The 12505-nt window shown below is 44.3% G+C and overlaps 1 protein-coding gene across 1 annotated transcript in view; it reads left to right on the plus strand.

Moving 5' to 3' along the window:
* Nucleotides 1–424: 424 nt before the first annotated feature.
* DPP6 (dipeptidyl peptidase like 6) overlaps nt 425–12505 on the plus strand; it is a 422729-nt gene continuing 410648 nt past the window's right edge. Inside the window, exon 1 of the mRNA XM_059819117.1 lies at nt 425–625. Coding sequence (XP_059675100.1) covers nt 425–625 — 201 coding nt within the window. The remainder of the gene's footprint in view (nt 626–12505) is intronic.

Consider the following 12505-nt stretch of genomic DNA (forward strand, 5'->3'; position numbering starts at 1 on the left):
TGATCCACTCAGGCGCCATTATCGGGGGTACGTCTTCGTGGAGTGTTTTGGTTCTTTTTTTTCTTCTTCTGTTTTTGTTTTTGTTTTTTTTTCCCCCAACACTGGATGGTGCAGCATTCCCGGGGCCTGTGGTGTTACGGCTCGATTGCGTTTTATTATTTATTTATCTACCTTCTCTCCTCTCCCCCCCCATCACTCACCCCCTCCCTGCTCTCTCGATCCCCCCCGCTTCTCTCCGGGTGCCGGTGCAGAGGACCGGGGAGCAGGATCCCTCGCTCTCCTTTCCACTGATGTGGGACTGAACCTCGCCCGCGTGTAGCATGCTGTAGCCAAAAAAGAAGAGAGGAGGGGGAGAAAAAAAAAAAGGATAGGGAGAAGCGTCTCTCTTTCCCTCCCTCCCCCTCGTTTCCCGCGGATTGACTTCATGGCTTCACTGTACCAGCGGTTCAGCGGGAAGATCAACACCTCCCGCTCTTTCCCCGTTCCCCCCGAAGCGAGTCACCTCCTGGGCGCCCAGAGCAGCGAGGAGGACGGCGCTGCCGGCAAGACCTCGCGTCCATTGCAACAGGAAAGCAGCCGGCCCCGCTTCCAGTACCAGCCGCGAAGTGACTGCGAGGAGGAGGATGTAAGCGCCGGTGTCGTTCGCGTTGGGTCGGGTTGGGTTTTGGGTGTCCCCCCCCGCCCCCCCGTCCTGCCGGATGCCCGTGAGCCCCTCCTGGCCGGCGGCGATTTCTTGCGGTTTGTCCGCTCTTCCAAGCGGGTCTTTGCGCTCCTCTTCTTCCCCCGAAGTGCCGAGGATCGTCCGGGACGGAGCCCGCACGGAGCCGAGCCGAGCCGGGGCTCGCCCGCCCCCGCGCTGCCCCTGCACCTCTCCCCGCTACGCGGGTCCTTGCGCGGCTCTCCGCTGCCGCGGAGCAGGGCTGGGGGGCGCGGGGTCAGCACATTTGGAAACGGCAAGTGCAAGCTCCGGCCGTCTCCTTCCAAGCGAGGGGACAAGGCTTCCCCCCCTCCTCCCCCTTTTTTTAAATTGTTATTTCATATTTCACCCTTTAACACTCCCCGGGGGCCGAAGTCTTCACCTTGTCCCTCCCTCCTTGCTTTCCCGTCAGCCTCCCCCCATCCTGGCAGCGGGGAAACTTTTTAACCCCTGAGCAGCCGTTGCTGGGGCTCGCTCTCATCCCTCGCCCCCGCCCCCGGGCGAGCCCCCGCGGGGAAGGCGCAAACTTCGGCCGCGCACCGTCCGCTCCCGCGCTGCCTCCGAGAGTAGCGACTTCAAAGGGTGCATCTGCATATTGCCTTAGTAACGAGTGACTCATCCAGGCCGCCGGCTCGCTGCTGTGCCTGATGGAGTTAAACTAGCTTGGGTCGATCGCGCCTGGTTCCTTCGGGGGGTAGAGAGGGGGTTTAGAAAGCGGGGAGAGGAAGGAGGGCCGGCCATGGATCAAACCGGTTGCCTCCCCATCGCTGGTGTAGCCTGGGTGCTGTTAGGTTCGCAGAGGGATTGGAGGGTGTTTTGCCTCTGTGGAAGCACACACAAGGGGAAGCAAATGGCTGCAGTTGGGAATATATTTGTGTCGGTTAAAAATACTTCTTGCCCGGGTGGAATGCGTTAGCTTTGCGGCAGGGATCAGCTCTGACTCTGTGAGCCTTCCCAGGAAAGGCGCCACTTCAAGCGGAGACAGCAGGTCTGCCTCACTCGGAGGAGAGAGTTGTGCTCGTAGCGAAACTTCCTTGGGTTGTCTTTTAATTCCCTGTCCCTTTTCCCGTCCCTTCGTAAAAACTTTCGCGGTCGGTAGAGCAAGTGCACTTTTGCCGGCGACTAGCCAAATCGGCCTAAACCTCCCCGAGGTGACTGCCGCGCAGAGAGCCCCCAGGGACCAGCGGTGACAGGAGCCTGAATTAACTCTTCCCTGTGACCCGCTGGCTGGCAACGATGATGGCACTGCTGCCTCTTGGCCCCGGCCAACTGCGGGAGAGCACCCGTCCCTGTGCCCCGGTGCCTGCACCCACTCGTGACCCTTCCCCGGCGTGGCCGGGGACACGGGCCCCTTCCCGGCGACGTGCTGGGCTCTAGGTGTCGCTGCGAGCCAGCGGAGTGTCGCCGCCGGGGTGGGCTCAGGCACATTTTCCTCATTATTTGACTGTTTTAATTTCGCTTGCCTGGATCTGGAGACGGCAGATGTCTGGAGCCGCTTCCCTCATCACCAGAAGCGCTGAGCCGGGAAGCAAAGGATGCAGTTTAGCATGTGCGAGTGATTTGTGCTGACAGGCTCCAAAATAATATTAATAAGAACAATATTAAACTACTAAAAGGAGAGGGATTTTTTTTCTTTTTTCTTTTCTCCCCTCAGGGTTTGTCTCTGTGGGGGGGCATTGTTGTGCGGTGCCATCTGTAGAGGGAAAGGTGCCTGCCTAGGTGTCTCCCACAGTGAAGTGCATGGATTTGGGGTGACTTCTAAACTCACGTGGGCACCTCGTGTGAATTATTTCTAAAGGGGGAAACGTGTCTGAGAAAGTTCAGTGGACGGGGTCGGGCGATTCAAACGTGCTCCCGTCGAACAGAGACTGGGCAGGCTGGGCTGGGGGTCTCCGGTGCAGCGTCGTTCAGCTTGGAAGGATGAAGTCGTGCCGAAGCCAGTGGAAATGGTCTTTAAAGCGTGCGTTGCAGGAAGAAGGGGGCCTGCCCGCGGGGGGAGAGGAGGCGGAGGGCAGGCACGGGCAAGGAGCGGGGCGGAAACGGCGGAGCTGTCCGCCGTGCTGATCCCGCCCGGAGCGGGGGCCGGTGGAGCTGTCCGTCGTGCTGAACCCCGCCCGTCCCGGGGCAGGAGGAGCTGTCTGCGGTGCTGAACCCGCCCGGGACCGGCTCCGAGGCGAGCTGGCGGCGGCCTCTTGCCCTTGGCTGTGGCGAGATTTCTCTCCCGCCCCCGGCGGCAGCAGGCAGGCTCGCCCAGGATGAGCGAATGCAGCCCCGGTGTGAAATCCCCGAGGCAAAGTGAAAAATGAGGCAGGCAGCAGAAGTGCAAGGAGGGTGGTCTGTTCGTGCAGGGTGCCAGGAGCATGTGCTGTTGCTTACCACGGGGAAGGGCTTAATGAATGGAAACTCCTTTCTAAGGTGATTAGAGTTCTGATTTCTGTTTTACACAAATACTATAGTAGCACATTCACATCGTCTTTCATCCTTCAACATCGATCTAATAGGAAAAGCCAGAGCTTAAAAATATAGAAACAAAGTTTTTTGCCTGGCCACACTTGAAAACACCAAAACAAACCTGAGAATGAGACTGTTCTGTTCCTAACTTTGTCATGTGATTAATAACTGGGAGAGAACTGAGATTTCTTTATAGGTTACTGATGATGACTTCCGTATTGAAATGTGTGTGCTGCATTCAGTACTATATTTTTGAGCACCAGTACAGACCTCAGTGCAGTACAAAACAGAGGGAAAGAGAGGATCTTGCCTTTGAAGGTCACAGTATTGTTAGTAAGTGTTTTGTCCACTGGAAGTACTACTGGCGGAAAAATACTAGACGAAACCTATATGAAGCTAAAGAGAAAGCAGTAACTTCATAATAAACAAAATTTAAAACAAAAAGACAATCGTGGTTTAATATGACAACTGCTCACTTCACTTTACAGTCACAATTGAGATGGACTTGAGAATGTTAGTTTTGTAATATGAAAGTATAGCAAAGCAGAAGTCACAACATTCTTCAGTATTTTAACAAGTTTTACTATGTTTCAAATCATGGTAGGTAGATGAGAATATATATATATCAGACATAATTTGTGAACAAAGCCTGAGTTAAATATTGTAAATTTTTCATGTCAGTTATTAGCCTGATGAGACAATCATGTTATTTATGGGAGGAGTAATGAGGAAACTAGGTCCTGTATAAATGACCCCAGAAAACCACTTCCCAGTTGGCTCTGTGGCAGTATTGATACTGAAGTTAATTATTGCAACAGCTGTAAGCAAAATTCTGATGACATTTTTGCTTTGTTATAGGATTACCTTTTCACTACATCCGTTCAGATATGAGGAAATATCTGTGAAGACTCTTAGTAAAATCTAGTGTGGTGTTCTAGCGGATTATGAAGAATTTTGGTAACATAATTCTCCTTTTTAGATTGATGAGATTAATGCTTTCCATATTGTGCTGTGGAAGGGGTTTTATCCTAGATGTTGACATGAGAATTTTTTTTCCATAAAATAGAGCTTCTTCATCTTTTCCTAGCTTTTTCTTCTTTGGCATCACAGTGATTAATGAGTTTAATTTTTGCCGGCAACTGCCAGGAGGTGCTGAGTAAGATGTATCATGCTGATTGTGTATAACCCTGCTCCTTTTAATTACTGGGATGATAACAATGCATTAATCAGGTGCATAAGAAATTCAGCACTTCTCTGTAACACAGAATATTGATCTATTTTATAAGCACTGACTATAAAATGATGATCACAGAAGTCCTTTTTAAATTAAATTTTGTATGATAAGTTTCATGTTAAAAACATTGAACCCTCCACTGAAACATCATAAAACTTTTCTATATAAAGAGACATACGCTGCATTCTTACAGGTTCATTACTTCATTACTTAGCCAAAACCCCTACTGGGTTTAGTGCGAGACTTAACCGTATAAAACCAGCCAGACTCAAAGTACAAAAGCTTTCATTGCTGTGAAAATTCTTTCCATAACTGAATTCTGAATATTTTTTTCTTTCCTGCATTTGCTTAAAACTACATTCGACCTTATATCATACTTTACTAGTTTTGTAATTGATTATTCAGGCTGATTTACATTCTGAGAAATTTTTCATTCAGATATAAGTAGTGATAATTTTGAAATGCTTCAGTAAAACTGTGTTTCCTGCTTGAATAAAGTAAGGATTAAGTAAATCAAATATAATTTCTTAATAGAGTGAGTCTGAGAAAGTGAGAATCAAAGCCATTAGTGTAAAAAAATTGTAATTTGCTATGTCAGACTTGCTGTTGCATGTAATTGAAAGTGTTAATTTTCAGTTCATTTTTTGTCTAATGGGAAGAGCCTCCTAGAAATGTGTGTCAAGGACAATGTTTCGGAAAGGCTGAGGCCTGAGCTATAGAAAACAGGCATTTCAGAAGTGGTATGGTCTTTTCCCAAAAAGATGAGTGATTTGATTTTATAGAAGGGATTGTAGGAGTGCAGGATTCATAACATTACTGTGAGATATAGTATTTTCAGTTGTAACTAGGAATCTATCAACAGATCTGATCTGCTGTGCTTATTGACAGAAACTACTGTTTAAGTCTGTAAGAGTCTCTTCTTCTGCCTCTTCTTGGTGAGTTCTTGGATGTTGAACTCAGTTATCCTGCAGTCATTAAGATGTAGAGTGCTGGGACTAGTTCTTTCAATGGAAATAGTTAGACTCTACTGACATTCTGTAACGTCACCTTTTGAAATGAATAAAAATTACAGCTTACTTCCTTCAAAAGAAATAGTTATAAACCTCATAAAAATCATGGGGTTTATTTGTATGGAAGCCCATCATATATTTTGTGATTACTGTATAATACTCTGATCTGGAAATTATGTGTATTTTATACTTTGCTTTATAGCTACATTTATAATTAAACCACCTTGTGATATTTGCTGTCAGTTTAAAGTCAGGCTCTGTTTCTGCAATCTTTACTAGCCATGATGATGATGCATGCACTAAAAAAAAAAACTGCCAGAGAGAATATATTTTTAAGTATTCAGGAATAGCTGTGTGAAGAGGCTGAATCATCTCTCTAATAGTAGTGAACTGTGCAATAAGTTGGGATACTTCATGTAGAGTATTCTGATCACGTTATTTCTCTTGAGCTTCCAGCTAGTAGCTCAAGTGCAGAAAGAAGACACTGAGCCCAGGGTCAGAGCAGCTTGTGTTGGTTTCCAAGGGGCTTTCAAAGACATAGGGGTGGGAAAAAACAATCTATCAATATGTGCTGCTCTCCATTCCTCTGTATATTTTTGTTTCAGAAAAGGCCAAAAAGATCGTTCTTAGTGTGTCCATCACAGCTTTGAAAATGCTCTTTGGGAGTCGGAAGATTTTGTCCCTTGAAATAAAAAACTTTTTACATTAATTTGGGCTAATATGTTTATGCTTGTGATGGTCCAGCAAAATCTCCCTTTAAAGTTCATTAACTGCAAGTTGATTTGACTGGGATTTTTTGCCTGAAATGCTGAACGATTCCCAGCACGTTGCCGTGATGTACGTGATGTACAGCATTTTCATCCTGTGACCAAGGGGTGGCAGCATGTCTTGATGACACTGTTCCAATAGAGCGCTTGGCATTTCATTGCTTTTATAGTATAGCACTAACCAACCATTTGTTTACATACTCATACCTACATGTGAGAGTTACTTTCAATTCCTTATTGCTTTCTCTAGGTTTGATTGACTTGATGACAATTTGGTAACTCTCTTTTTCACCATCAGGGAGAAATATTTGTTTTCAAAGCTCATCAAAAAATGGTTCAATAACAGTTTTAAATAGTCCCATATTCAAGCATGAAAGAAGGAGGGGAGAAACAAATCTTTCTTCTAGGGGAATGTTTTTCTCTTTTCTCCCAAAGGAAAACAAAAAACAGCCTTTCCCCAAAAGCCTCTTGCACTCATACTGGGTTGTTTTCAAAGGTACACACAGATAATTTAGGTTTGTAAATTTAGGTTTTTTTGAAAAGTGATTTGTGGTCAAATCCAAAAAATATATTGGAATATAATTCCTAGTTAGGTGCATAAATACTCATTTTGGATCATGTTCTTACTCAGTTATGAGCCTTTGAAAATGTTATCTGTATTCATTAAATTGCAGGTGTTTTGTAATGATGAGATTCAGTGTGGGTGAGTTAACTGAGTTAAAACATATTTTGACTCTGTGCATTAGTCTGTACGAAGAGATCTAGTGTGCCATGGTCTTTACTGCCAATATGTAACTAAAAATGAGAGTAAGACGTGAGCATTGGGCACATATATGTTTTTACAGCACAGAGCAGTGTAGAAGGGAACAGAGGGAGAGTGCAGTGGTACAATCTGGTAAGGTGTTTTGAAGAGTGAGTGGGCTGTGGGTTTTGTGTACTAGAAACACAAGTCCTTCACAATTTTTCCACCTGTAGAGTGTCTGGGAACCTTAATTTCCTACATTCAGCTGGAGTTTTAGTTACTTCTCAGCTTTTAAGCACTTTAATTTAGAGATCTTTCATACTTTGTTTTGTTAAAATAGCACTTGAAAGTCTTCCCAAAGATTACAGCAAAGATTAACGCAGTTTTTAAGCCTCAGGGAACTTGTAATGTGGAGCCAGGGAGAGAGGAAGAGAGGGGTCTGATACTCATCCACTTTGCAAGCAGTAAGTTTAAGCAAAGCTAATGGAGTGTGTGAGGTAATGTGAAAAAGGCCAATATTGTGAATCTCTGCTGATGAAATCTTACCAGATTTCCTCTGAGCATATTTTTTAACTACTTATCACTTGCGTAGTGTAAATTATTTTCCTCTAAACAAGGTGCGTGTTAGTAGAGCTCTGCTGTTACATAGATTCTTCCATGAGCTGCTGTCTCTGTGCTTTTTAAAACTGCACTTAACATTATTATCTTCACTTTGCAGGTGGAAAATTGGAGGCTGAGTTGACATATTGTCTCATAGACAGTGCATTGCAGCTCTGCGGCAGTGACGGTTTGCTGTGGCTCAGCCCTGTGAGCTATTGCAATTCCTGGTCCTGGGCCGCAGGGGCTTTAAGACTAAAAATTATTCCATTTATCACCAAGGATGTTCTTACAGGTGTAAAACTAATTGTAAAGTTCAGCACATTTAAGTCTTTGCTGCATCTAGCACTCGTTAGTGACAGTTTTCATGTGACATTTCAAATGTCTGATGTTTTCCTCTAGCTGTTCAAGAGTTTATAGCTTAAGGGAGATTTAAAGCATCCAAAAGGAAGGATATGAATATCTTAATACTTTCATTATATAATATTTTTTGGGGGGTGGGGTGTTTTTGTTTTTTTTTTCTTTTTCTTTTCTGTATTTGTCAATAGCGTCTGCTGCAGCATTTCAAGTAGATTTCACTCTAGGCAGACCTCAAAAGCAAATGCAAATTTCTCCTCAGGCTTGCTATCTTGGTCGTACAGAGCTACATGAAATGGAAAAGCAGCAGTGGGAAATGCCTGGTAACCTCAGCTCTAGTTATACCACAGTCATTAATTTTAAAGTGTTTATGACGAAAGTATGTATGTGTTCCTTATTTTCCATTAAAATGAGCTCCAAGTCTCTATAAAAGAAAGTAGCTGTGGTATTTTGGTCAGAGGAGAAATGAAACCCATGGAGACTGAGCAATTACAGATGGTACTGCAGCCTCCAAGCCGTAGCTCTGAAGACACTTGGTGAGCAGAGCCAGCAGCAGGTTTACACAGGATCCCTGTGCCTGCTGCTTTCCTCCCATTCTGGCAGAGGCAGAGGGAGAATAATGTCCAGCATCTGGGCAGCAGCAGGAGGCTTGTTACTGCCTGTTGTCCCTTCTCAAGGGTATAAGCAATGGTTTGCAGAGACCAGTCGTGCAGCATTTGTGTCTGTGAAAATGAACTCAAGTGTCCTGCAGTGCCTCTTGCTAAGGCGGACTAAAAAAGACTTGTACTTACAAGGCCAGCCATTGGCAAAAGAAAAAGGATGAACTGCTGGCAGTAGCAAAACAGACATTTATGCTTGTGCCAGAATCATAGAAAAGCAATCTGGTGGCAGCTGCTGCTGGCAGGTAGGGTGGTATGGGAGGTGGCTCTGGGGTGGATGGCTCTTCCCAGTTGCTTCCAAGATCTCCCAGTACCTTAAGAGCAATAGAGGCTGCAAGCACAGCTCAGCTCTTCCTTTCTCCATTTCCCCAGTCCTACCTCGGGGGAGAAAAACTCAGTTTTGTTTGCATTGCCAGGAAGCCATGAGTCAGTTCTTCCTCCCTATCTAACAGGTGGCTGCTGGCAACCTTATCTCTCTCTGCCCTGGCGCCTAAAGATGCATCTCCCAGCAAAAACCTCAGATGGCTCCTCTCCAGCTGCTTCACAGTGACATGCCCTCTGGCACTGCAAAATGCAAGTTTCAGGTGCTGGCTGTCTCCCCTGCTCTCCTCTCAGGACAGGCAGGTCAGCTTATCTCCTATTCCAGAGGAACACAAGGAGCCTTGAGCAGAGAGGAAAGAGGACGTTGGGATGTGCTTTAAATAGTGCTTGACCTCTTGCATAAGAGACTGATTGTCCCAAGATAAGTTTATTGCATACACAGCTCTGAGATTTGCACAGATTGCTCATGGGATTACGTTTCATGTGACTGTAGAATCCTATCTTTATTTGTTTGTCATTTATTGTTAAATCCCTCCTCATGTTTCTGGATAATCTATATTAAATATGGTTTGCTTTTGCTTTTGTTTTTCCTATTTCCTTTAGGTGCCAGAAAAGAAAGGTAATACTTAAAAGACCAAACATCTATTAAATTGTTGATAGGGAAGCTGCAGAAATCAACAACTATGTTGCCATAGAGACATAAAGGGTTTATAGTGAACCAAAGATTTCCACTTTTACTAGTCTTCCTGCTAGGCATACTGAATATAAGCACTTTAGTGGTACAGTTCCTCTGTCTGTTCTATATTAATATTTTTCTTTTTTTTTTAAATTTGGGCATTTGTAATCCCAGATGCAAGAGGAGGCACCTGGAGAGAACGCTAAAGGTATTATAGTGCTTCACAATGGTGTCTCTAATAAAGTGGGTGCTGTTGAAGCAGCTTCTTCGTTCTATTGTGAACTGCAGCACAAACAACACTTGTCAAAACACATAGAGTGATTCATTGCAAACAAGAGTAATTAATAGACTGACGTAGCCGAGGTTTAGGATCACAGTGACCCGATCTATTGTACTTGCTTTGTTTATACTCTCTCTGTTTGAGTTCTGTGTGCTTAGCAGAGGCTTCTTCAAGGAGTGGGTAATTCTCACTGATTACTGGATGTATTTCTATACCTTCTGTTTGAGGTGGCATGGATCTGTGGTAGAGCATTGGAATGACCATTAGAGAAGTCTTGCCATTCCTGGGTCTGCCACTGACCTGCTGCATGACCTTCAGCTAGTTATCTATCCCTGTGGGGCAGGACCTGCGTCTGTTGGATACCATAAAGGAATCAAGGCAGTGACTTTATTTGTGGCTTCACTGTGGTGGTGCAAAATTAAATCATTTCTGCTTTTGACCTAAAGCTTTGGGCTAAAAACAACCCATAGAAACATGAGATTATTAATAATTAGCAGTGCGGTCATTAATTCTGACAGTGGCAACATTTGTGGGAGCATTGCTAATAACCAAAACAGGCCTGATTGTGCTTGTTTATGGTGGGCTAAAGGTCCCTCTCATTACAATGTTTCACAGGCAGTGCCAGGAGCTGATAATCACTATAATGCACATTTTTCTTTTAGCTAAGAAAAGCTAATAAGCATCTGTAGTTTTGAAAATGTCAGATTGAGCCAAAGTGCATGCAATTAGATAAGGATAATGTAGCAGATAATAAGAAGATACATGATGCTGGATGAGCAGTTATCAGACTATTGAGCTTTGGCTGGTAAAGTGCTATGTGTCATATAAAAGAAAGTGGTTGTTGGTTGAGGGAAAACATGCCACAAGTTGTCAGAGATGGAAACGTGAGCTAATGTGGTAAAGTGACAAGGTTAGTCCTGGGGGAGTATAAACAGGCGTGTCAGGCTCTTGATAGATGGAAGGGTTGTCTGGGTTAAAAGTCATGTGCTTGGGAAGGTGGGAAAGGCCACTGAGAAAAAAAAAGGCAGCAAACGTGGAAAGGAAGATGGGCAGAACGGAGTCACTTGTGGTTGCTGTCTCTAAGGTTTCTTTTTTTCCTGTTTTCAAAGACTCTCTGTCTTGTGTGTGTGATGTCTGGGCCATTCTGGCTTCTTTAGTGTGTTAAAACCTTTCTGAGACAACTTCTTTGCCCAAAAGGAGATGCAGTCGTGATGCACTGATTAAGAGGCTGGATGTGAATTTTCAAGCAGTGTCCTCAGTTTAATTTGCCACTAGGGGAAAGAACAAGTCAGACTCCAAAAGCAAGAGAAAACAGCAAGAGAATGAAAACCAGTGAAAACCAGGCAAGGGACAATGAAGGGAAAGAAGGAAGAGGAAAGCTGTGATGCACAGAACTGGATGCCAGCTCTGATACCGGAAGCCAAGGAATTTTGCTTCTAAGATATTTTTTGCTATAGGGCAAAATATTTCTTGTGGCTGAGACAGGGTTTTCCACATTTGCCCTTTCCTCCTACTCGGCCTAATCCAGAAACTAGCTCTGGGCAGGAAGGCAGGTTCTCCCTAATCTGGGAGAAGAGGATTTTTTCTCCTCTGATTTTTCCCTGAAATGTCTTTCCCACCCTTATCCCACCTCTGTTGAAGTGTTCTGGTGTCCCCAGAGGGGAGAGGTTGGAAGCCATTTCTCCCATATTTTGGTTCTATGATAACTTTTCCCAATGTTTTTAGAATGCACGGAGTATTTCATATCTTTATAAAATACCTGACAGAAAAGCTGGTTGTATATAGTTCTCATCCTCTCCTCTTTTGTAATGTCTTTAGGAAGATATTCTATAAATACTTAATCAGTGACCAATTATGTAGTGTTACAGCTGCAATCCCAGAAAAAAAAAATATTATTCTTATGAAATGTTTGCATTGTGGATAGCAAATTCAAGGTTTATTTTGGCACTTAAAAACATTGTCCCTTTCCATTTGAATCCTGCACCAGAATATAGCCCTTTTTGGTGTAACTTCAGACTGGATTAACAGTGTTTGTACTACAGGGTTGTACAGAAGCATGTGTTTGATACATGTGTTTGGAGAGGTCTCAAAGAGAGTCTCTTTATATCCTCAGGCCTTCACTTACAGATGGGAGCTGAGAGTTTCCCATGCTATCACCATACAGTGCAGTCCTATGTTGCATGACACAATTGCAGTTATGTGGCTTTTCAGGCTGAGTCTTCATCTTTCCTGACCCTTCACCATTATGCATGGCTTCTCAGCTAGGAGATCTGTAACTGAAAAGCACGTTTTCTATACCTCTTTCTCCTTGCATTCAGTCATTCTCAGAGACTCTTGTCCGGGTCTATCAATGTGGCTTCGCAAGAATGGAGTTCATGGCATGGGCTTGGATCAGGTTTCTGGTAAGAAAGCTTTCAGAAAGCATCACTGAAATGTTCACTGTCTGTGAGCTTTTAAGCTCAAGGTGGGTTGAAATTCTCTTCCTATGAATGTTCAGGGAAGGTTACTTAGGACATTCCCAGGATGCAAATTCAGAGCATGTGTAAACATGGCCAAAAGGATTACTGTTGTGGTTGGGTTTTTTGTTTTGTTTTTACAGTTCACTCAATAGCAAATTATATGCTCCTCAATAAGCTGTTCTTCTCCAGGCATTGGGCAAGCTTCATACTAGAGGAAGGGGAGAAGAGAGCAAATCAGCTGTCTTCTCTCATGTT

This window comes from Gavia stellata, chromosome 6 (genome assembly GCF_030936135.1).
Source record: "Gavia stellata isolate bGavSte3 chromosome 6, bGavSte3.hap2, whole genome shotgun sequence".
Lineage (NCBI taxonomy): Eukaryota > Metazoa > Chordata > Aves > Gaviiformes > Gaviidae > Gavia > Gavia stellata.